Source organism: Pleuronectes platessa, chromosome 11, assembly GCF_947347685.1.
Source record: "Pleuronectes platessa chromosome 11, fPlePla1.1, whole genome shotgun sequence".
In the NCBI taxonomy this organism is placed as follows: domain Eukaryota; kingdom Metazoa; phylum Chordata; class Actinopteri; order Pleuronectiformes; family Pleuronectidae; genus Pleuronectes; species Pleuronectes platessa.
Genome location: NC_070636.1, coordinates 95161 through 121275, shown reverse-complemented (window position 1 = coordinate 121275; position 26115 = coordinate 95161). Strand labels below are relative to the sequence as shown.

Here is a 26115-nt window from a genome sequence, read left to right as displayed (position 1 = left end):
CATCAATCAGGTTTCTATGTTTCTCAGAATTAGAATCAGGGTACATTGGGTTAACACATAGTTAATATAATATAAATAATTAATTTAATGTTAATAATTTATAAAGATAGGATTGTGTAATTCGCTGTAAAGCACTAGATTCATTTGAAGGGTGTTTTCCTGTTAATAAAGATTCTTTGTACATTCACTGTTGAGGGTGAAGAACAGAGGCTGCTGCTCCCTCTACCTGCAGCCCTTCACAAACAGCGCCCCCCGGCGGTCTGGTTCCGGGCAGCTGGGGGATTTCCTGGGCGGAAGCTGCGGAGGGGGTTTCCAGTGTGATCGGACCAGTCCTCCCGCTGGATCTGAACCGGATCACACACACGCACAGAACTGAAATCGAACCTCGAACCTAAAACATGTGGAGCTCACGCGAGGCCCGGAGGCTCCGCGACAGCGGCAGCGGCGGGTCGACGGTTTGAATCCTGGAGAGAGTCCACCGAGCCGAGGAGCTGCTGAGCGGAGATTCATGTGAGTCCCACAGCGGAACATTAGCAGAACATCGGTAGAACCTCTGTAGAACATCTGTAGAACATCTGTAAAACAGGTTCGTGTGTGTTAACGGCTCCAAAACACAGGCGCAGAAACACGAAGCTAAAGAAGCTAACAGTTAGCATCAGTCAGTGTTTACATCAGCACAGAGACAGATAAAGAGACAGAGAGGGAGGAAGAGCGAGAGACATAGAAAGGAAGACAGACAGAGAGACAGAGAGGGAGGAAGAGAGACAGACAGAGAGGAAGATAATCGGAGAGAGACAGACAGAGAGAGAGAGAGAGAAACAGAGAGACAGTGGAAGAGAGGGATAGAGAGAGAGGGACAGAGAGAGAGACAGAGGAAGAGAGAGAAGGACAGAGGAAGAGAGAGAGACAGACAGACGAAGAGAGAGGGACAGAGAGAGAGAGGGACAGAGGAAGAGAGAGAGGGACAGACAGACGAAGAGAGACCGAGAGAGAGGGACAGAGGAAGAGAGAGAGATAGAGACGGAGGAAGAGAGAGGGACAGAGAGAGAGAGGGACAGAGGAAGAGAGAGAGATAGAGACAGAGGAAGAGAGAGAGGGACAGGGGAAGAGAGAGGGACAGAGGAAGAGAGAGAGGGACAGACAGACGAAGAGAGAGAGAGAGAGAGATAGAGACGGAGGAAGAGAGAGAGATAGAGACGGAGGAAGAGAGAGAGGGACAGAGGAAGAGAGAGGGACAGAGGAAGAGAGAGAGGGACAGAGGAAGAGAGAGAGGGACAGACAGACGAAGAGAGAGGGACAGAGAGACAGAGAGAGAGGGACAGAGAGAGAGGGACAGACAGACGAAGAGAGAGGGACAGAGAGAGAGAGAGGGACAGACAGACGAAGAGAGAGGGACAGAGAGAGAGAGATAGAGACAGACAGACGAAGAGAGAGGGACAGAGAGACAGAGAGAGAGATAGAGACGGAGGAAGAGATAGAGACAGAGGAAGAGAGATAGAGACAGAGGAAGAGAGAGAGATAGAGACAGAGGAAGAGAGAGAGATAGAGACAGAGGAAGAGAGAGAGATAGAGACAGAGGAAGAGAGAGAGAGATGGACAGGGGAAGAGAGAGGGACAGAGAGAGAGATAGAGACGGAGGAAGAGAGAGAGATAGAGACGGAGGAAGAGATAGAGACAGAGGAAGAGAGAGAGGGACAGAGGAAGAGAGAGAGATTCTCTTTGTTAGTTTTTACTCTGAGAATCTAAACCGGTGATTTGATTTAATGATCAACTGATCTCCTTGGTGTTATATTGATGGACTCATTGATTGTTTATTGGTTAATGGACTGCTCTATCAGTGTGAAGCTGCTCAGAGACCAGGAGGACAGACTCAGTTGAGTGGCCTTGAACCCAGACTGGTGAGGGTCAAGAAGGTTGTTCTGGTGGAGATGGGAGGAGAGCTGATTAGAGATCGCTCGCTCAGAGCTGTGGAAAGAAAGAGAAGAAGAGAGACAGGTCTGTTGTTGTTTACTTCAGACGGGTCGGGGGGGGGGGGGGGGGGGTCTTCAGGAGAGATTTAGGGAAAGAGCCAGGTGACAGGGAAGTGTTGATAAGATGGGTGAGAAAAGGAAGAAGGTGAAGAGCGATAGACTGGATGAGAGGGGGTCAAGGGGGCAGGTGGTCGGGGGGGCGGAGATCACCAAGGTAAGAACTTGATTGGGAGACGGGGGTGAAAGAGGAGAGAGAAGGAGATGAAGATGAAGATGAAGATGCGTAGTTACAGAAGGTGGATTAGAATATGAGGAACGTAGGTCATCTGACTTTTTTGTAAAGTAGTTGACAAAGTGGCTTGGTAGAAGAGGGGGGGGGGGACGGGGGGGGTCATGGAGAAGAGCGTTTTGGGATTCGATTGGACCAACCAAACCAATATTTAGGGTTAGGGTTCTGCTTCAGATGGTACAAATACTTTGCACGATACTCCGCTTCTTGTCCAACTTTAAATATCCACCATGTAACCGCACTACTGAATTCCTTGGACCTTTTTTCAACAATGTCCTGTTGTTTTGAGCCAGTGTCCACTGTCCTCTTCAGTCCCTCTCCTGTTGGACTCTTTCTGTCTCATCTTCTCTTTGCTCTCCTGACTCGTGGTGTTAGCCCGTGTGCTGCCACTCGCTCTACGTGCATCCACCCGACCTGACGTGGCTGGGTTAGGGTTAGGGTTAACCCTAACCCTAACCCTAACCCAGCCACGTGATTGGTTTGGCTCGGTGCTATTCTCAGTAGGTCAGTGTTAGTCTGTCAAAAAAACAATGGATAGAGTTCTGTTATAGTTGTATCCACATCCTAACCCGACGTCTTACATTTCTACAGAGGAAAAGTTATTGAATTCAAAAGTCAATTTCAATAATTCTTCACAAGGAGTTTGAAAGTAGGACACCTCCAAAGGGTAATAACCAGGATAGCAAGAATTGATAATAATAATAATATCAATATCCTCTACAAAATCAATTGATCTCTCACACCTGCAGGTTGACGTCCTTCTGGGCTTTTATTTTAACCCCCCCCCCTTGTCCCTCAGGTCATGTCAGCAGGGAGGAGTGCTGACGGGAGGGAGGTGCAGATTCCCCTCCAGCAGGTGGCGCCCTCTGTGGCTGCCTCCCTCGCTGTGGTCTCTCCCATCACCCCACCCTCTCACCGCCCAGCCAATCCCTGGCCCCCCAGCGACCCTGCTGCTTCTCACGGTAGAAGAGATCTTCAGAATATATGTTTAAAGATGTACAGTGGAGCAGCAGGTGAGTGAACTCAGGTGTGTGTCTGTGCTCAGGTGTCGCTGCAGGGTTCCTGCCTCTTCATGAAGGATTCAGAGATCACTTTGTAGAAACTCCAGAAGCCAAATACCGCTGCGAGGTGTGCAGGCTGGTCCTATGTCAGCCTCGCCAGACCGAGTGTGGACACCGCTTCTGTCAGAGCTGCATCAACCACATCCTCAGGTGAGTCGGACAGATCTTATCACACCTCCGCCTCACACCCTGTGAGTCCCACTGCTGGTCTATAGGGTTGTGAGGGAACCCTGGTCCAACCTACCACCCCAACATGTTCTCTTCTCCGACTCACGCCACATCCTTCCACCAAATAATCTTCTGGGTAGTTTTTTACGTAATCCTGAAAACTAACGGGCCGACAGAAATAGCCTCCTTGACAGAGATACACACCTTCTGAAAGCTGTAGCTCTATTCTTAGGAGGTAAAGGGTGTTGGATGATTCCCAGCTCGTATTCCTGTTTTGTTAAAGGGCCCATATTGTGTAAAATACATTTTCTGGGCTTTTACTATCCGGTATCAGTCGGTGGCCTCAAAGTAGCAAAACAGTCACTCCGCGGATATTTTTACTCTAAGAAATATGTTATTGAAATGTCTCAGCCGTCTTCTCTCAGCCCCCCCCCCATCCGGCACCAGTCCAGCCTCCAAACACACCGTCCCTGTTTCATTTACTTTGAACCACAGATATATCATCTTAGGGATACCAATACCTAAGATGAAATCCCAGAGAGGTGTAAAACATGGGCCCTTTATGCACTCCTACGTTTCTGTGGACGTCATGTGATTGGGGGGGCTGTGGAGGAATTTCACCGGGTCGTCAGAAAGTCGGCGGTTCAATCCCTGTCTCCGTTCTGCCTGTGTGCGTGTCCTGAGCCCAAACTGCCCCGATGACCACGATGTGTGCTGCATGTAGACCACCTGTATGAATGTTTGTGTGAATGGTGACTGATGAGTCTGTAGAGATGTTTGATCATCTAGACTAGAATAAACTGAATTAAATACAGATCATTGACCATTTGATTTAGCGGTTCCTCCTCTGACCAGCAGGTGTCAGGTGTTTGTCTCCTGCTGACTCAATAACTTTATGTCCTCTGTCCTCCGGCAGTCAGTCAAACCCGGTGTGTCCAGCTGACATGGAGCAGCTGTTTAAAGACAAGGTGGGCTGGATGTGACATCACGACACACACCATATTTACATTAATTATTAATTGATTATAGATCAGTTGTTGAACATCCTGTGGTTTGTGTTGAAGATCTTCAGAGACGTCTGCTGCCAGCGGGAAATCATGGCTCTGAAGGTTTACTGTCGCAGTGAAGCCAACGGCTGTCAGGAGCAGATGAGCCTGCACCAGATACCTGTGAGAACACGTTCATGTGCTAACAGAACCGTTGGTTCTGAAACTGCCTATAGGTCCAGTACATGGTCTGTGTGTGGATACCTCATAAAGCTCAGGTCAAATATCTGCATTCTGTTCCAACGACCAGGATCTATCACAGTTACAACGTGTCCCTGTGTGTTTCTCACCTGTCTGTCTGTCTCTGTAGGACCACCTAAATGTGTGTCCATTCTTTGAGGTTCCCTGTCCATTGGGTAAATGCAAAGAGCGAATGATGAGGAAAGAGATTCCCGACCACCTGAGCTGGAAGTGTAAACACAGAGAGACCACCTGCGAGTTCTGCATCACCAAGATGCCTCTGACCGACCTGCAGGTAGCCTGTGACTTCACTTCCAAGAGATCTGCACCTTGGTTCCTAGGAACTAGTTTCCACTAGGACCAGAAGCCTCAGTCCAGATTGAACGGTCTGCTGATGTCTGGAGGTCGTCACTGTTCAAGAACCTGAAGTGTTCTTTGCGATCAGGAAATGGTTTCAGATTAAATTTGTTTGTTTTCAGAGACACAAAGAGACAGTGTGTCCAGCCTTCCCAGTGTCCTGTCCAAACCACTGCTCCTCTTCCTCCCTGCCCCGGAGTGAGGTACTGACCCGCGTCCTCCTCCACTGTCCAGTCAGAAGACTGGAAACCTCAGTTTAGTGTAGTTGTTTCATCTGTTAAACTTTTCACAAGCAGAAGATTGATTGATGTTGACCTGATGTTTCAGCTGTCCACTCACCAACACGACTGTCCTAAAGCTCAAGTGATTTGCCAGTTCCACCGTTACGGCTGCACCTTCAAGGTAACTAATCCTCACAGGTTCTCAAATAATTAGACAATAAATGATCAATAAACCATATTTAGAATATATTAATAAGTAATGATATGAGTGATGAAGTATAGTTATAATAAAGTACTTTAATAACAATGTATAAACACTATGTTTCTTTGTGCTACAGGGTTTGAACCAGGAAATGAGGCAACATGAGTCGACCTGTGCAGCTGAGCACCTGAGGATGATGGCCAATAGGAACTCCTCGTTGGAGAACAAGGTAACCGTAGCAGCCAGCTGCAGGTCACAGATTGTGCGTTCTGTGGCTCATGGTTGTGTTTGTCTGCAGGTGGAGGAGGTCAAAGGTGAGCTGTTGGAGCGCTATAAAGTTCTTCCGGCTCTCAGCAGTCGTCTGTCAGACCTGGAGAACCAGAACGACGAGCTGAGAGACAAGAACCGACAGATGGAGCAGAAGTTCTCCACCATGCAGGTACTGATGCTCCATGTGTTCTTTGGACTGGAGGTCAAAGGTCACAATCAGACGGTTGATGTGATGAAGTGATTTTGTAGATATGGTAAATGTTTGGTTCTTAATTGGTTTCTCTTCCCACAGAAACTCATGAGTTCTCACTCAGAGAAGCTGCTAGAGGTGGAGCTGGAGCTTCGTTCTCTGCGTCTCCTCAGAGACGAGGTGGAGAACCTGAGAGGAACTCTGGAGAGCGTTCGGGTGAGGCTGACTGCTCTGGAACAAGGACGCAGCGGAACCGGACCCTCTACGCACACTCTGGGTCAGAACACGTAACGGGTACTGGGGACACACACTGTTGATCAACAAACCAATAATCAATATCCACCTCTCTGCAGCCCCCCTGGAGACTCAGCTTAATCGACACGACGACATGCTTAGTGTCCACGAGATCCGATTGGCTGACATGGACCTGCGTTTCCAGGTGTTGGAGACGGCGAGCTACAACGGGACTCTCATCTGGAAGATTCGCGACTACAAGAGACGGAAACAGGAAGCTGTGGCGGCAAAGACACTGTCGCTGTATTCACAGCCATTTTATACAGGATACTTTGGATATAAGATGTGTGCCCGAGTCTACCTGAATGGAGACGGCATGGGCAAAGGGACACACCTGTCCCTGTTCTTTGTGGTAATGAGGGGCGAGTACGACGCCCTGCTGCCCTGGCCCTTCAAACAGAAAGTACATATCCCTTCCTCTCCTGTGTCTGACTGATCCATGGTGCCAGCGCTGTACACTCACCTGTCTGTCGTCCTGTCAGGTGACTCTGATGCTGATGGACCAGGGCCCGTCCAGGAAGCACCTGGGCGACGCCTTCAAACCGGATCCAAACAGCAGCAGCTTCCGCCGCCCGGCTGCAGAGATGAACATCGCCTCCGGGTGTCCTCTGTTTGTGTCTCAGAGTGTCCTGGAGACAGGCAGCTACATTAAAGATGACACCATCTTCATCAAGGTGGGGAGATGCCTCCTACTATTCACATTGATTGATTAACAGACTGATCAACTTATGTATTGATTGATTTGTAGGTTACCGTGGATACCTCTGACCTACCTGACCCTTGATGTTTTGACCCTTCTGACCCCGTTGGTCTGAGAGGAACTCACCAGATCATGTCCAAAGAACAAAGGATGATGGGAAGGATCAGTGACACAGAACACAGGAAGCAGCCAATTAGAGTCAACTATACACAGACCACAGCGATTGGCTGATCCGGTGTTGAATGGATCCGTGTTGCCATGACGTCGCAGCGGTGACATCACTCAGAGCCAACATGGCCGCTGCAGCCAGGACATTGTTGCAGCTCATTATTGATGCTATGCATCAAGCTTTACTTTCTGTTTATTACCTGTTTAACAAGGCATGCTGGGAAATTCCCCACTGTCACAGAGGAGCACTGAATCCCAGATCAGACCAGTAGAGACCAGTGAAATCTAATTGATTCTTTAAAACCAGTAAAGTCCATTTGATCAGAGGAGGTTGATGTGGATTGTTGACGTCTTGTGAAGTGGGTGTTGATGAATCTTCAGTTTTCCTCCTGTTGTCAGTAGAAACAATCAAAAGAATAGAACCAGTAGAAACCGGTCAGGTGCTTTCAGTCATGACTTCACCTGCAGATGGAAACAGTTTGACCCTTGACCTCTGATCTAAAACTGTTCTATTCAGATGTGAGTCCACTAGAAACCAGTAGGGGGCGCTCAGCTGCTGCAGCTCCTCTGTGGTCTCTGTGGGTTTCTCAGCTTGGACAGAATTCATTGACTCATTTGCACAGTTTGAATGTTTGTTAACGTGTGACAATAAAAACGTGAAAACGAAAATGCCTCTGATTTGAAATGTTACCTTGTCTTATTATTTGTTAGGGTTAGACACTTTTACCACACTCCAGTAGGAGGCGGTAATGCAGCTTAATGCTAGCTGCCACTCGCTTTCAAACAGAAGAAGAAGAAGAGGAACGCGGAAGCAGCTGTAACAACAGTCACCGTTTTATCTGCGAGGTTCTTCTCATTAATCCACCGGAACCGGATTTATCCTGTTCGACGAACCGAGCCTGTTCAGCGACACGCGGTGAGTTCAACGTCGTAAGAACCGGCGCCGGTAGATCCGGTAGACCTAACATGCTAACAGGCTAACAGGCTAACTACTGTTGCTCTCAGGGAAGTTTGAGGTCACTCCTCACATGTAACCAGGGTCATCAACCTCATTAACCCGGGTTAATTAGGACCTGGTTAATTATAAGACATGAGGATGAATTATTAAAGTGAAGGAAACGAGGTCTGTTCACAGCTGCGGGGCGATCATCACGTGATCAGCACCCTCTTTAAACCGGGTCAGGATTATTTCACACATTCGCTCGTTCACGTCCATGTTACAAACTTTTCTTATTTTGTGCTGGATTGAAAGAAAGTGGAACTTCTCTGACTGTTGTCGTCACGCCGCTCTGTGATTGGTCAGCGGCTGTCTGAGGAGAATCTGCTGAGGTCAGTAACTTCCTGTTTCTTTCTCTTCTCAGATTAAATGTTTTCCCTGAAGACTTTTCTTCTGTGTGAGTCTGCGTCTGTGCAGCGACTGTTTTCCACCAGCACCTTACCTGTGTTCACTCTCTTTACCAAGGTAACATGTTAGATCCTCCAGCAGGTGTCACTGATCCAGGTCCTGTTTATAATCAGATATATGACTAGTGTAGGTCCTGTATATAATCAATTATATATCACATAGTGTATCATATATTGACATCAATGTATCAACAGTTGTCTATGTCTTTAGGATCCATGTTCTCTCTGTGATGAAGCGAAAGAAGAGCTGGAACCTTTCAAACACAGAGTGAGTCCAACAACATGTCCTACGCTTCAGAGATGTCCATGAGACACATGAATGAATCTGGGACATATTGTCCATTGTTGTTCTTGTCAGTGTTACAGTTGTTGATGGTCTTTGTTGTTGTAAGTTGTTGTAACAACATCAGAGTTTGTGGTTATGTCCTGCTGACATGGCCACGAGGAGCTTCTGCATGTTTAACATGCTACATGTGATGTCTCCGTCTGTCCCACAGTTTGTCCTGCAGCAGGTGGACATCAGTCTTCCAGAGAACAGGGTGTGGTGGGACAGGTACAGGTGGGACATACCAGTCTTCCACCTGAATGGAAAGTTTGTGATGAAACATCGAGTGGACGTTCCTCTGCTGGACAGACTGCTGCGGGACGCTGAGACACAACAGACATGATCTTGTTATAATTATTGTTCAGAATGTAAATATAACAAAATAAACCATTAATGAATCAACTTCTTTGTTCAAGAAAGGTCCTCAATGTGATGAAAATAAAACTAGTTTAGAAAACGTCTTCTTTGTTCGGTTTATTGGCAGCTGGCCAACAGCGTAAAGGTTCAACACCGCCATCTAGTGTCTCTTCTTCTTTAGGGTCAGGGTCCACCCTGACCTTTAATGAGTATGAAGATGATCAGCAGCTGTAAATAAAGACGACGGGTGATAATCTGTTTGTTAATGTACTCATGATGTCACACAGAAACAATAACAGAACATCAGTCTGTTTTAATATTAACCCTGAAACCGACACCTGAGTCACCTGAGTCACCAAGCTCATCAAAGATTTACCTGCTAAATGTTCAAAGTCTCTAATTGTTGAACCAATCATAGACTTCGTCCACCGATCTCACCTGCACGCGCTCTGAGGAATGGGAGGGAGGGAGAGAGGGAGGGAGGGAGGGAGGTGGTCAGGTTTCACTGGTGGACGTGCGTTGATGGCGTCCGGCAGCAGAACGCTAGAAGTAAAGTTTGCTCTGCAGAGAGCAAAGAAGAAGATCAGCAATCTGCAGCAGGAGCTGAACAAGTAAGAAACACGAGCAGAACCAGGACAATTAAACATTTCAATGCTTCTGACGTCATGTTTGGAAATAAAGTGATGGAACGTTTGTGATGAATCTGATGCAGGTGGAGTTTCTTAGAGGTTTTATGGTGATATTTGACCTGAAGTAACAGATTAATGAAGCTGTAAACTAACTTAACTAACCCTGACTGAACTAATTTAAGAAGGACGATGATGAAGAATTCTCCAGCTGTTCTTTGTCTTTTAATAAACAGATCTGTTGGGTCTCATGTGTCTTTGTGTTTCCAGAGAAGCTCGATCAGAAGAGACATGGACGCCCAGCAAGGAGCTCAGGGACTCTCTGGTGGACATGTACAAAGGTAAAAGCTACAAACACTTCACATGGTTACAAAAGGATTCACACATTTTAAAGGGGACATTTTATGCCATGTAGACAGACTGTGACGTCAGCTCGGGTCCTAATCCCATTGGACGCACTCTAGCGTATCGTTTCTGACACAGAGGAACCACAACAAATCGTGGGAGTTGTTTTTTTCCAGAGTTTTGGGGACGGTAGACCAGATACCAAATTAATGTGTAGAAGCACTACAAAAGTGGAATTTTCATAATATGTCCCCTTTAAGACTGAGACAAATAAAGAGCGGAGAATGAAATGATACAAAATAAAATAATATTAATCTTATAACCTAATGAATTGCATTTATATAGCCTTTTTCAAAGAAACTTTACATCGTGAAAATAAGGAAACATTCAATATACTCTTTGAAAAAAGAGAAAATATAAAAAATGAGGTATACTAAGAAAAAAAACTGAATAAAAACAAGGTGGGGGGGGGGGGGGTTAGCTGGGTAAGGCAAGAGGTGGGGTTCGAGGACCTTTTTGAATGATAGCAGTGGTTTTGCCACCTGTGGGGGGGGGGTGGCGACTGAAAACGGCCTGTCAGGTTCTAGGGACCTGAAGGAGGCATCAGCTGATCTGAGGTGTGGAGGAGGTCAGAGAGGCCGGGTGGAGCCGGGGTGGCTGAGGGTCTTGTAGGTGGAGAAATGTTTCCTATATTTTACTGGGAGCCAGTGGGGGTCATGGAGGACTGGGGTGATCAGTTGATCTGAACAATAAATGCTAAAGAAGACAAAGAATGTGGCCCCCCCCCCTCTCGTTCAGTTTGGGATCGGCTCCAGCTTCCTGTGACCCTCAAAGGATAAGATGTGTCTGTGAAGGATGTAGGAGATAAAATGGTGTTCTTGCATTTAAAGGATATGTTCTAGGAAGTGATTCAATGTTGTCAATGATTCTGCAGCTTCAGATCCTCGTCCAGACTAATGAGACCTGGGCCCTGGTCAAAAAGTCAAATCCCTTTCCCAACCAATATATGAAACATCCTGAGGTGGAGTAAGGATGTGAAGGAGAAGCTTTGAGAGGAAAACATGACTAACTTAACTATAACAGAAGGGCTAGGGTTAGGGCTAAGTAAAGTTTCCTGTTTAAAACCAAATGACCAGAGAAGAGATGTTACCAGTTTCTACAGAGGACACATTACACTCACAGAAAACAAAAGACAAACAAATTGAACTGAAGTGTTGAAATCATATAACAACATGAGAAATATACCAAGAGGTATGGTTTTCTGTGCTTTCCACAATCAAGGACTTAAATTACTTTTATGTTTGTATTCACTTCTGATGAGTTCAGTCCCCATTGTAAACTTGTCTGTTTGCAATGTGAATAATTGCCAAACGGGAAGTGATTCTATGAATGACAGAGATCGGCTCCTGTGTCTCAGTCTGAAGAATAATAAAATAATCTGACTATAAGAATTATCTTTGTGGATTTTGACCTGAGGTTTGACCCAGTTGTCCACAAACTTTGTCCCCAGACTCAAGAGGCACAACTTTATTTAGTTGTGATGACGATAATTATATTTGTATTTAATTGTGATGAGGATGATACTTGTTGATCTTTGTTTTTATATTTGCGTGGGTGTGTCCAGGTGAAACCAGGAGGTTACACCTCTTTAAATGTTGCTGCCACAATGAATTCTGGGACATTTAGTCCTTTTCTCTCGAAGGATGGTTCCGTGTTCACCCTGCTAAAGGAGATAAGGAATTACTGAAGTTCCTCTTTTCATCATTTAGAGAATTCAAACAGCTCTGATTATATATTTTAGATATGAAATACGTCGTCTGACTCCGTCACTCAGTCTCTTCATCACTGCCTCAGGATCACTGAGGAGCAGTAACTCAAACCAGCAGGTGCTTTACAGCCGATATAATATGATGTTATTAATCATGTATGTTTTCATATTCATGTTAAATATATCATTTTGATTGGATATCACTGATATTATTTGCATAGCGACCTGTCGAAGTCTTAATGATAAATCCATGAGGTTATGAGGGAACTCTGTAGTTAGCTGATTGATTCTTGTTGCTCTGGTTTGCTCCCTCATCGTTGATTCACTTATTTTAAGTCACTTTGGATAAAAACATCAGCTCAATGAAATGTGACGTAATGTTAGGGTTACTCAGAAACCCATGTGATTATCATTATGTTTCATCAGTGAGGTGTAACAGGTCAGTTTGTCCAGCAGGGGGAGCTGTTGTCCCTCAAACAGATGAACTCATCAACAGCAGGAGAAGTTACTATGCCGACGTACTGACTGTGTCCAAATGTTAAGTTTAAGTCAAATTAAATGTTGTATTTCTATTTTTAACGCATCACATGAATCATATTGCAGCAGCTTCTACTACGATCAGTACATTTTTCTTAACTGAGTCAAATAACCTCCAGAATAACAGATGTTTGAATTCTCTCAACGAACAAACATCACACCATGATTTCTTCTCTGTCACATTTGTCCAGTCAACAACAAACATAATGAATTTATAGTTCACAACATCATCATCACAACTAAATACAAATATAAAATATATATAAGTTATTAACACACTCATAGTTGTATGGTTTCTTCCACGTATATCCCTCACATTATCATATCAACATTTATTAATATATCAGCGCACATCCTACAGAGCAGAGTACTGCACATTTTATGTGGATCTTCTGTTGTAAATAAAATTGTTATTATAAAAACAGAGTGTAAGGGGAGTCGGATTTTCTCTGCACTGCGGTTCTTCTTTCCAACGCTTTTCCTTTTAACTTTCCTAACTCCTCCACATCTCACCTGGACCTTGAGACTTATTCCATCGGGGTCAAGGAACACTGTTTATGAAAGGAGATTATCGCTGTGCTAAACTAAGGCTAATACTTTGTGGCACTTTTTACAAACAGCAGAGTCCCTGATTGTGTCAGTGATTCAGTTCAGCCAGTGAAGCATCAAATGAAAACCACTTCCAGCTGAACAGACCTCAGAACAGTTCCTTTAGTTTACCAGGGCTGAACTGGCAAATCTGTGACTGGGTCAATGTCTCATAATAATCTGAGGTGGGATTGAAAGGGGAGGTGTGAACCGTGCTTCAGGCTGATTTAACTTGAACTCTTTCAGGTCATATTAATTTAGACTTTAATCTAGTATCAATGATATTGTTATTGTTATCATTGTGATTGGTTGTTTAAGTATTGATCGTACTGATCTTTGAAATGATACTTATTGTTCCTGTTCAGTAACTGAGACAAGAAGAGGAAACTGAATTTATTCCCTGGCCTCAGTGATAATCCCTCGTCTGTCGCTGTCACTCACCCAGATCACATCCACCATATGACGGAGGAAACAGTTTTCAGTTTGTCGGAGCGGAGCCAGAATCCGCCCTCTCTTCTTCTGTGGTGTTTTCCTCCTCCACAAGATGTTAGGACAGTGTTACTGCACAGAAACAACATACGTGTGTAAATGTACACAGTGACAAGTCTTCAAATCTTCAAACCCTGTTTCCTCCAATCAATACACACACACACACACACACACACACACACACACACACACACACACACACACACACACGCACACTGGTCGGCAGATTAAAATAAAACATAAAGACAGAAGGAGATAAAGGCAGAGCGAGGATGTGAGTGAATACGGAGAGAGAGGAGGCATTTGTGTGAACTGTGTTTAATCTGCAGAGTGGGTGGTCCACACACACACACACACACACACACACACACAGAGTATTGTTATATGAGGGTGGGCTGCAGACAGGGTTGTTTGAACAGACTGAAGTAGCTGCTATTCATGTCTCTGTGTAGGAATCTGTGAGTGAGTGAGTGTGTTGTGTATTTGTATATATGTATAAAAAAGATATAAAAAGTATAATCATATTTATTAGTATAAAGTAATTTCATTAAATATATATAAACTGTAAAGTTGTATAAATATATATATGTTTTAATGTTTGTAACTACATAAGCAAGTGTAGTGACCAGAGTCAAAACTTTCTCAAACCAGCAAATTGTGTTTGTTATGTGCATTTGTGAAGTTCACTTTGTGTTTGATTCGCTCGAGAGTCTGAGACACGTGATTTAACACATTGACGCACAAAACCAGAACATCCGGGTTAAAGTGACTGGAACGATCTGGAATCATGATCCGACATCATTGATTAATAACTAAGTCCAAGGCCCTGTAGCCAGACTCCCTACGTGGGCGTGGTGCGACTATGACGTTTATCTCGGTCTAATCCCATTGGACGCACTCTAGTGTATCGTTTCTGAAATAGAGGAACCACAACAAATCGCGGGAGCTGTTTTTTTCCAGAGTTTTTGGGACGGTAGACATGCCAGATACCAAATTGTAGAAGAACTACAAAAGTGGAATTTTCATAATATGTCCCCTTTAACAATACCTCTATAAAACTTAACCCAAATTAAAGATCATGATGGCGGATCGTGGATCCTAGTGGTGGTGGCAGCTGATTGTGGTGAACGTTAGGCTCCTGCAACATCATCCAGCACCACCCTGACTGCTGACCAGAGTCAAACCAGAGTCAGACCAGTCTCAAACTAGAATCAAGCTAGCCTCAAACCAGAGTCAAACCAGACTGAAGCGAGTTTCATTGAGATTAAACTGTATGTTAATGAAGTTTGTTTGATAAAAGCTCAGATTGACTCTTTTTGTGTAGATGTTTGTTGTACATCAGTATTTACTGTACGTCCCTGTGTATTTATATCTCTCACACATACACATGTGTGTCTGTGTTGTTGTGTGAGTGTGTCGGCGAGTGTGTGTCCTGTAAAAGTTGTGTCTCTGCCTGGCTTAATGTCGGTATCTAAATTCATGTGCGGCTTGGCGGCGGCGTGGTGTCGGCGGCCGGATCACAGGCGGATTGTGTTGGATTTGAGCTGAAGCCTCTTTAATCATCGTAACACCGTCATTAATATTCATGCAGTCAGCTGGAAACCCCCCCCCACACTCACTGCACCAAAGTTTCTGCACAAAATGTATTAAATACAGCTTAAAAAATTAATGGACTTTAGTTTAAAGTACATGAAGAACAAGGGGGGGGGGGGAGACACTCTTTCCCCGCCTCCCCCTCCCATAGTTTGGACCTCTGATTGGCCTTTGAATTTTCTCTTTTTTCTGCAGATTTTTCATCTTTGTCAAGACTTCAAAGAAAGTGCGAGGCATGAACGGTCATTTAGAAGGATTTAAACACATTATCACATCTGTAATTGTACATGAATAATAAGAAGAGCTGCCGCGCACAATTAGCTCTGAGTCCACAAGAAGATCTGAGATAGGGGAGGAAGGGGGGGGGGGGGACGGGGGAGGACGGGCGAGGCAGAGGACGACAGGAAATGGGAAAAGTTTCAAAGTGAAAAGGCTCAAATAGGAAATTATTCAATTACTGTACAACAGCAGAACTAGGATCAGAGCCTGGACCTGGAGAATACAGCAGTAGCTGTTTCTTGCAGATCCTGGTTCATGTTCAGGATGGATTTTTATAACTTTAGAAATCAAAACCTGGTTCAATCCCGATCCAGGTGAGAGACAGACAGTCGAATGTTTGTCTTTCAGTTAATCCCAGAGTGAACGTGGAGCTGAGACATCGTCTTCCTTCACCTGCCAGACGCCACCCCCCCCTGTCCGACAGGTAGGGACGTCTCCTCTACCTGTGCATGTGACCCATGTGACATCACGTCCGGTTCTAACGGGCTCATGATGAACCTCCGTCTTTGTTCTCGCTCCACCTTTTCCTAAGCTTGTTTCTCATGTGTTTAACAGACACAACCAGGACCAGGACCTGAACCTGAACCAGGACCAGGACCTGAACCAGGACCAGGACCAGGACCTGAACCAGGACCAGTGTCCTCAGGGTGAGTTTGACCATCATCATATTTATCTGAAAAAGATAAATATGATGATGTGTTGTGTTAGCAGCCTCACTGATTGATCAGTCCATCTCTCTCTCTCTCTCTCTCTCTCTCTCTCTCTCTCTCTCTCTCTCTGTCCGTCTATCTCTCTCTCTCTCTGTCCGTCTCTCTCTTTCTGTCCATCTCTCTCTCTCTCTCTCTCTGTCTCTGTCCATCCCTCTCTCTCTCTCTCTCTCTCTCTCTCTCTCTCTGTCCATCTCTGTCTCTCTCTCTCTCTCTGTCTCTCTCTCTCTCTCTCTCTGTCCGTCTCGCTCTCTCTCTGTCCCTGTCTGTCTCTCTCTCTCTCTCTCTCTCTCTCTCTCTCTCTCTCTCTCTCTCTCTCTCTCTCTCTCTCTCTGTCCATCTCTGTCTCTCTCTCTCCCTTTGTCTCTCTCTCTCTCTGTCTCTCTCTCTCTCTCTGTCCATCTCTCTCTCTCTCTCTCTCTCTGTCCGTCTCTCTCTCTCTCTGTCCCTGTCTCTCTCTCTGTCCGTCTCTCTCTCTCTCTGTCCATCTCTCTCTCTCTCTCTGTCCATCTCTCTCTCTCTCTCTCTCTCTCTGTCCGTCTCTCTCTCTCTCTGTCCCTGTCTGTCTCTCAGCCTCTCCTCTCCACAGGAGCTCTGTGTCTCCGTTGTCCTCCAGGCCTTCAGGAGGTTCAGGGGAGATGGAGAGGGACATGTCCCCCAGCAGAGGCCCTTCTCCTCATGTAGAGAGCTGCAGAGATGCCCACGGTGGAGATGGAGTACAGAGAGGTCCTGGAAGTCCTGTTCTGAGAAGACACGTGGACAGAGACGACAGGTGAGACAGCCAACAATCATCCTTTCTATATTTAGAACCTTTAGAGACACACTGAGGTGGAACCCTCTTTTTTACTGCTGCCGAGGTCCTGCATCACAAAACAAGCTTGATGCCCGTCCATCAACAACTTCACTATAGTCCAGAAAAAAGAGGAAATCGGAAACAATAATTATTCTTCATGGGAAGGAAGGAAAACAAGATTTGACCACAGGAGATCAAATTGGACTATGGAGGTCAGATTCTCGTCAATGCAGATCCAAGATATTTACACTATTTTACTCAGAGTTATTGACAGACAGAATTTCACAGCTCTCGTAGTCAATGTTTTTTGCAATTGAAAACAGCATCCATTTTGTTTAGGCCAAGTTTCAGGTTCTGAAAGTGCTTTTGAAGGAGGTTAAATGATTGCAGTTGTCTATTATTACCAAGAGTCTCTCAGTGTTGCTCAGGGAGAAATTACCTCACTTTGGAAATGTTCCTCAAATGATAAAAAGCTGTTCTGTTATGAGCCGTGAAATATGAATCAGAATTAGAATTTACTCTGAGATTTCTTGCCTCTTGTCTTTGGGCCCTGATGGGTTTAGTTTGGAGCCTTTGAATCAATGATCACTTTTATTCTGTTTTAGATGTAAAACATTCTGTGACACGGGTACATAGAGTCGAGTGTACTACCACTGTACTACTTCTACTGTACTACTACCACTGTACAACAACTACTGTACAACTACTATTGTACTACTACCACTGTACTACTTCTACTGTACAACTACCACTGTACAACAACTACTGTACAACTACTATTGTACTACTACCACTGTACTACTTCTACTGTACTACTACCACTGTACAACAACTACTGTACAACTACTATTGTACTACTACCACTGTACTACTTCTACTGTACTACTACCACTGTACAACAACTACTGTACAACTACTATTGTACTACTACCACTGTACTACTTCTTCTACTGTACTACCACTGTACTACTTCTACTGTACTACCACTGTACTACTTCTACTGTACAACTACCACTGTACTACTTCTACTGTACTACCACTGTACTACTTCTACTGTAGAACTACCACTGTACTACTTCTACTGTACAACTACTGTTCTCTGTCACTAACGTCAGGTGACTGTTTGAGTTTTGTGTCTTTACCGTCAGGGATGTAAACATCTTTTTCATCTGGACATTATACTGATAAACTTCTGATGCGTCTCAGCTGTAGATAATTACACAATGATAATGTTATTATAGATTTTCCATCATCTTCTCTTCATCACATTCATTAAACTTTATTACTTTTATTAAACCGCCTCTCGTTGTGTAATTTATGTTTCTGGTTCTTTTGTCTCGTTGGGGTTTTTCTGGGCGTCATTAAATTTAGATTTGATTTGATTAGTGAAGTGTCAGAGCAGGACTGAAATAGAACAAGAGTAAAAGCAATGGAGGAGTGAAGAGAGCGAGGATGATTAGAATCAGTGACAGTGTCAGCGTCGTATTTACCTGCTTTATTAACAAGCCGCCGTCTGACCTTTAAGGTGATATGAGAGAATTATTAAAGCTGCTATGTTCATATCTGATCATGTGACACCTCAGCTCAGGTTAAAAGACCTGAACTCACAACAATTAGGTCACACTCTAATGAAACATACTCTGTGATGATGTCACACTAGTCCTGACCAATCACAGCCTCAATGACCAACAGTACGGCTGCAAATTCAGCATCTTTTCGTGACCCCCCCCCCCCCCCCCCAAAAAAAGAAAAGTCCTCAGGCTGACGCGTCCTTCACGTCTGATTTGATTTAACCCAAACCCTTTGATTATTTATTTCTCTCTACATATTCCTCTACTTCCTTGTTGACACTTCACACCTGACGTTTGATTTTGTTCATTTGTAAATGTCTAGTTTGTGATTTGTTTCCTGTTTCTACGCAGTTTTCATCACGATGTCGTGATCGGTCGCGTTCAGAGTTTTGATCGAGACAAAAACATCTCGTTTCTACTGAAAGAGCTGGACACTGTCAGACGGACCAATCACAGGGTAACACACACACACCCACAGGGTAACACACACACACACACACACAGGGTAACACACACACACACACACACCCACAGGGTAACACACACAAACACACACAGGGTAACACACACACACACACACACCCACCCCCCCCCCACACACACACACACACACACACACACACACAATCATTAGTTTGTTGATGTTTCAGTTGCAGGCGGAGCTGCTTCAAAAAGATAAGGAGCTGGAGAGAAGACGATTTGAGGAGGAGCTGAGAAAGGAGGAGAGGGAGAGACCTGCAGGTTCATATAATCATTGATCGTCTTTATATACAGTCGCCTCCCCTCTCCTCTTCTCCTCCTTTCCTCTCCTCTCCTCTCCTCCTGTCCTCCTCTCTCCTCCTGTCCTCCTCTCTCCTCCTGTCCTCCTCTCTCCCCTCTCCCCTCCCTCTCCTCTCCTCTCCCCTCCTCTCCTCTCCTGTCTCCCCTCCTCCCCTCCCCTCCTCCTCTCCCCTCCTCCCCTCCCCTCCTCCTCTCCTCTCCTCTCCTCTCCTCTCTACTCCTCTCCTCCCCTCCCCTCCTCCTCTCCTCTCCTCTCCTCTCCTCTCCTCTCCTGTCTCCAGTCCTCCCCTCCCCTCCTCATCTCCTCCTCTTCTCCTCAGTTGTCTTGGAAGAGGTGTGGACGGCTCAGAAGGACAGAGATCAGGCTATGATGTCACGACTCCTGTTGGCCAATGAGGAGAGAGACGAGGCTTTGCTTCTTGCAAGTCGACTTCTACAGGCGGCTGAGTACGACACACACATGTTTGTACTTCTATCTTAGTGAGGACACTCATTGGCATAATGCATTCCTTACCCCCCCCCCCCCCCCCCCCATCACAACTAAATGTCTAAACCCAGTTCTAATTCTGGGTTTAGTTCTAATTCAAACTAAGTCTTAACCCCTCAGCAGTCCATTAAAGGGGGGGTCACAAAGTGAGAACTCTTCACCTTCATCTTCACCTTCTTCTTCACCTTGATCATCATCCTCACCTTCCTTTTCTTTGTCTTCATCCTCACCTTCATCCTCACCTTCGTCTTCTTTACCTTCTTCTTAGTGGATCTGGTTCTGTCCACGGTGTGATGGGTCTGTTTCCTGACTCTGGAGACGTACAGGTCTGCAGACCTGACTGTCGGTTGTAGTCTGTTGCTTCCTGTTTGGTGGCCGATCCACACCAGACAGTGATGGATGCGCTGGGAACAGACTGGATGATGGCGGTGTAGAACTGGAACAGCAGCTTCTGAGGCAGGTTGAACTTCCTGAGCTGGCACAGGAAGTCCATCCTCTGCTGGGCCTTTTGGTGTTGTCCACGATGTTGGAGGACCACTTAAGGTCCTGGAATATTGTCCATCCCAGAAATCTGAAGGTGTCCACAGCAGACACAGTGCGGATAGAATGTGTTTATCAGGGACCTGTTAGTGCGGCTGTAACCACTGTCAGTTCCCTCCACACGGATCACTGGGTCCGGGGTTCCGCCGGTTCTTTTTAATGACTCTTTAGAGCCTGAGCTCCAGAGGTTCTCCCAGCCAGCGGCCGTTGAGTCACGCCGGGTCGTGCTCTGGTGCTACGTCTGCGGGGGGGTCTCAGGCGAGTGTGTTGCCTGTGGTGCGGCAGCTAGTGTCACTAGTTCACAGGCAGATACTCACACACAGTCAGTCACTGAGGAAGAACAGGGTGTGCTCAATAGTCAGGTGTCCTTCGATGAGTAAGGTTGAGAACTGTATTCTTTAGAGGAGACGATTCAATTTCTAGATGAAACATTCAGAAGGTCTGTTGAAGTGAGTGAATACAAATGAATTAAATCCGTTAGAATACTGAAAAGAATGGTTGGCTCTGACCTCTCGGATGAAAAGAAAAGCTTCAGTCTCAAAAAACATATAACAAATCGGAGAAAAGCAATAAGAGGCCAAACTGTGAGAAATACCAGAAAGTAACGTGATCATAGGTCATCACACAGGGTTCCCTTCCTTTCACTTTGTTTCCACCTGTCTATCTCTCTTTTCTGACCTCTCTATGCGGAGCCTCACAATAGGGTCACTAAATATTAATGATGGGACACAAAAGAGCTGAAGTCTCAACTCAAAAAAGGGCATAAAATCCCAACAGACGAGACAGAGTGGAGCTAATGGTGGAAGGTTCATGTGTCCTTAAGGCCTCAGTATGCTTCTCCGAGTCCGTTGCGGACTGACGGACGGACGGATCGGACGGACCCTTTTTAATTTATAGTTCTACGAGCCTTTTTGTTGTGAAAACAATTCCCCGCCAGAACAGTAGATGGCGAGACGGAAGTCGAGCTTAGACAAGCCTACCTCATGAGGTATATAGAAGAAGTCCACGCTGGTTTATTTACGTCCTCCCGGCTCCTCACACACAGTGAACGATGGTAACAGAAACAGGATGTTGATGACGCGACAGTTTTGCTGAATAAAGTGAAACCCAGCGGGTCAAAATGCTTTTGTTATCGTGTCTTAGCGCAGCGGTTCCCCGGTCTTGTTTCCAAACTGCGTTGCTAATTCAACAGCTGCAACAGCTTGAAGCTACACGGGGGCAGCTAGCTTCCCCCAGCTTCCACACACAGTCAGCACGGACACCCGATACTAACTACTACCAAGTGTTTGCTTCTAACCTGACGGTGTTTGAGAAACAGTGTCATGAGAGCCGTGGGATTAAAGTCAGCGGGTTTTTGCGCTGTTCCCACCGCAGTTAGCATGGTGGCTAGCCCGCTATCCCCGTTATCAATGTTCGTTATAACCGTATGTGACCGTACACACATGCTGTAAGTGCTCTAACCAGCCACCGTCAGCCGGACACACTTGTCACATTAATCATAGAGTCGTAGTTGTGATTTAGGTTTATTGTGATGTAGGGAATGGAACAGGAAGTTTCCATTCCGAAATGCTGGCGTTAGCGGACCAATCACAGCCAAGTGCTATCCGTGGGCTGTCCGTCATTTCGACGTGTAGTTAGAAAAATGAGAGCTGCACGAAAAGCTCTCCGAGGAGCCGGGGAGGCACGGAGAGGGCGTTCCACGTTGGAGAGGGCGGTCCTATCTGTCCGTGTCCGTCAAAACAGAGAAGCATACATTGGCCTTTAGCCACGACACTAATCTCATTTTGCAGAGGTAGACATCATATTAAAGGAAAATGCAAATGCAACCATCCCCAACAGCTGAGGAAGTGAAGGGGCGGTAGTTGATTGTCAGAGCAGAAAGAGACACAACTGTGCTCTGCCTCATAAACACAAATCAAATCAAGGAAGAGACACTAAGTTTCTTTACTCTGCTAAAAAATGAGCTAAGGAATTATCACCAGGACCAACTCATCATCACTGGGGATAGTAGCTGCACTTTAGATTCTAGTCAGGAGAATCAATCCTTTTGCCAGAGATACGGGTCAAGTCCCACTGATTTTTATCCATAAACTCCTGAAGACGGCCCTTTTTGCCTGGTTTCTGAGCAGTGGAGAGCAAAACCAGTGTTGGAAGCTGTGGTGGGAGGTTGCTAAGGCACAAACATGTGTTTTATGCCAGTATTATACCTCCCATTCAAGTGCTAGGATAAAGGCAGAGGTTAAAAAACTTGAAGATAGAATTTAGAGCATAGAAGAAAAATCCAGATCCCGGTGGAGGAGAAGAAAGTGGCTCTGAGCTCCTTCTGCAGGACAGAGTAAAGAAGTGCTGGTGAGGTCTCGTTCCTTTAGCTGAAGGAAATGGACGGGCCAAGTTGTTGTTCTTCAATCTGGAGATATCTGGGGCACAAAGAAAGCAGATGGCTTCTCTTAAGCTTCCAGGAGGCAGAGTTTCCAACTGTCCTGTAGAGACGAGGAGCCATACAATGGAATACTATGCAAACCTATTTGGGGCAGAGCAATGCAGTAGTAAGTGCCGAGAGGACGAGAAAGCTGCTTTAGATGCTGAGCTTAGTCTGGAGGATCTCACAGTTTCCGTCAATCAGATGTCAATAGGACAGACTCCAGGTCTGCCTGGAGGTCTTGAGCGGGGGAAGGTGTGGTTTGCAGTTTGAGGATTTTTTTAGGCACTGATTACTTTCAAACTAAAAACTGAAGGAAATGGTTGCTACCCCAGTTGTCATATAGGGGAAGAGATTTGATTTCCAGTAATTTGGTCGCCTCCAGTCTGTGGCACAGACTTACTGCTCTGACACCATCAAGAGGCCTGATGGAGGGAGTCCAGAGAGCACTCATCTGGAAAGCACTGGGTTCGGGTAGCTGTCTTCTACCTGCCTGTGGCTGAGGGAGGCCAAGGATTAATCAACATTCTCTTTTAAACTGCGAATAGCACAGAGAGTGAAATGGTGGTCCAAGCTGGTTCACCACAGCTGCTGAGGAGCTGGACCATCTGAACTGTGCCTCGTGCAGCCAGAGCTCTGGGATCTCACTGGCTGATGCCATTTTACAGCTGGGTACTACAGGCATGTGATACTGGAGAGAGTCCAGGCTTGTGGTTGTTTGAAGAGCATTTGTTTTAACAGCTTTGATAAGACCCGAACCTTGAAGTCCGGTAGTTTCTCCTGTCAAACTGAGACCTTCTCACAAACAGTGCATCAGTTCAGTGACCTCGGCTGGCAGCACTCCTTGATCTTTTAAAAAGGTGATTTCAGGGATTTTGTTTGTTTTTGGCCCAATCATTTCGTTTTGCCAAGTTGGCTGTTTGGCTGACAAGCAGGAACCATCTTAGAACCAGTGTCAGTGTGGCCTGTGCCGGTGCTGGTGCTGGTGGGACTGCTGAAAGAAGCCTGAGAGTTGAGCTGACTGACACGATGGACAAGGTTCAGACCTTCAGTCACATGTGGGCTGTTGGGGGCATGTCATCTTCTCTGGGTGAAGTTGGACTACTCATCAGCCATTTCTGAAGAGACTTTATTTTGTTTATTGTAGATTTTTATGTTTGTTTTGTTTTGTGTTTGAGGGATGTTCTCTCTGATAATGTCTCAATAACTTTGAAAACCAAACCTCTCCTTTTTCTCTCCTCTCTCCTTCTTCTCTCCTCTTTGGTAAAGACTGTGAAATGAGCTCTCACTGACAAATAGACCAGAAAATCTAATTAGAGATGATACCTACCCCCCCCCCCCTCCTCTCATCTTCTCCTCCCCCCAGGATGAGAGGGTAATTGATATTTGAGCCACAATGCTTTTTATGAGGGACAGAATATGGAAGAGCATGTTCCATCTGTCAGACTGTGTGTGTGTGTGTGTGTGTGTGTGTGTGAGTGTGTGAGTGTGTGTCTGTGAGTGTATGAGTGTGAGTGTGAGAGTGTGATTGTGTGTTTGTGTATGTGTATTTTTCTCTGTGTGTTTCTGTCTGTGTATGTGTGTTTTCCTAATAGAAGCAGCAGCCTATTATACCTGTGTGTGTTTGTTCCTTTTAGGTTGAAGTGTGTGTGTGTTTTAGTTGAAGTGTGTGTGTGTGTGTGTGTGTGTGTGTGTATGATGATGATAGTGATGAAGATGATGAATATGATGATGATGAAGGAGATGACTCTTAGATGCTTGACAAAGTACAACAGGTTTTCCAAAAACATGTGAATAATCAAAAAGGCGTAATAATCTCTGAACCCTCATTGGACCGTTCCTGTCTCGATGTGGAGAATCGGTTCTCACTGTTTTTTTGGGGTAATTCTTTTTTAAATCAGTTCGAGAGTCAAGTTATGATGGAGGCAGAAGTTTGTCTAGAAATGTGAAATATTCAGTCTGATGGGGAACTTTTGAGAAACAATAAATGAAGATTTATTCCTACTCGGATTTGATTCCAGTAATGGTGTGCAGCAGTGTTTCTGTTCAGTGAGGTGTGAGTGGGAGAGTTAATGACGGCTGTGGAGCGAGCCGAGCCGAGCCGAGCTGAGCCGAGCTGGATGGGCTGTAAGCAGGGTGTTAGAGGAGCTTTATTGGAGGCGGCCGGTCTTTCATTACCTGCTGTTCCCTGCAGAGTGGATTCGCCTCGGCCACCTTATTACAGTTTATTACAGCAAAACAGCAGCAGGCTAAATGAAAAGAGCTTCCCAGGAGGAGAGGCAGGAGATCAGCTAGTTACCAATACCACGTCCACCGTTATGACTGTGTGAGGAATCAACTCCAGAGCAGGGAGCGGCCTGTCCGCTCGGCCCTCACAGCCTCACAGTGATTTCAAAATGATAAAGTTTCAGGTGGTCTTCAGGGAGCATAGGACAAAATGACTGAACAGCTGCTGTAGCTCGATGCTCAGGTCATCAAGCTGCTGCAGAGATCCGTGTTTCATTAGGTTAGCAGTGGGAACGCTGGGGGGGGGAATCGGGCCTGTACTTTAGGCCCGATTCACCTGTTTTCAACCAGCATTCCACAAACAAATGAAGAAAATACAACTTGAAGGCTAGTGTCAAATCAAAGAGTCTTAATTCAGTTTAAAGGTTAAGATCTAAGTCCAAAGAATTAATCTAGAATGTCAGTAGTTTTCATCCAGGATGTCGGTAGTTTTCATCCAGGATGTCGGTAGTTTTCTTCCAGGTTGTCGGTAGTTTTCTTCCAGGATGTCGGTAGTTTTCTTCCAGGATGTCGGTAGTTTTCTTCCAGGATGTCGGTAGTTTTCTTCCAGGTTGTCGGTAGTTTTCATCCAGGATGTCGGTAGTTTTCATCCAGGATGTCGGTAGTTTTCTTCCAGGTTGTCGGTAGTTTTCTTCCAGGATGTCGGTAGTTTTCTTCCAGGATGTCGGTAGTTTTCTTCCAGGATGTCGGTAGTTTTCTTCCAGGATGTCGGTAGTTTTCTTCCGGGATGTCGGTAGTTTTCTTCCGGGATGTCGGTAGTTTTCTTCCAGGTTGTCGGTAGTTTTCATCCAGGATGTCGGTAGTTTTCATCCAGGATGTCGGTAGTTTTCTTCCAGGTTGTCGGTAGTTTTCTTCCAGGATGTCGGTAGTTTTCTTCCAGGATGTCGGTAGTTTTCTTCCAGGTTGTCGGTAGTTTTCTTCCAGGATGTCGGTAGTTTTCTTCCAGGATGTCGGTAGTTTTCTTCCAGGATGTCGGTAGTTTTCTTCCAGGTTGTCGGTAGTTTTCATCCAGGATGTCGGTAGTTTTCATCCAGGATGTCGGTAGTTTTCTTCCAGGTTGTCGGTAGTTTTCATCCAGGATGTCGGTAGTTTTCATCCAGGATGT

At 45.5% G+C, this 26115-nt stretch overlaps 2 protein-coding genes across 2 annotated transcripts in view; both read left to right on the top strand.

Moving 5' to 3' along the window:
- Window positions 1–281: 281 nt before the first annotated feature.
- On the top strand, window positions 282–7794 carry traf3 (TNF receptor-associated factor 3). Its single transcript, XM_053435423.1, has 14 exons — window positions 282–510; window positions 3059–3221; window positions 3305–3470; window positions 4405–4456; window positions 4553–4657; window positions 4845–5009; window positions 5194–5274; window positions 5399–5473; window positions 5631–5723; window positions 5793–5933; window positions 6057–6231; window positions 6308–6651; window positions 6731–6922; window positions 6997–7794. Exons 2-14 carry the CDS (start codon window positions 3062–3064, stop codon window positions 7030–7032), a joined length of 1785 nt encoding a protein of 594 aa, XP_053291398.1. The 5' UTR covers window positions 282–510; window positions 3059–3061; the 3' UTR covers window positions 7033–7794.
- A 66-nt stretch (window positions 7795–7860) lies between these two features.
- mipol1 (mirror-image polydactyly 1) overlaps window positions 7861–26115 on the top strand; it is a 31812-nt gene continuing 13557 nt past the window's right edge. The window contains 8 exon segments of the mRNA XM_053434717.1: window positions 7861–8032; window positions 10099–10169; window positions 15742–15851; window positions 15983–16074; window positions 16708–16906; window positions 18850–18955; window positions 19149–19239; window positions 19599–19725. Coding sequence (XP_053290692.1) covers window positions 7876–8032; window positions 10099–10169; window positions 15742–15851; window positions 15983–16074; window positions 16708–16906; window positions 18850–18955; window positions 19149–19239; window positions 19599–19725 — 953 coding nt within the window. The 5' untranslated portion in view covers window positions 7861–7875.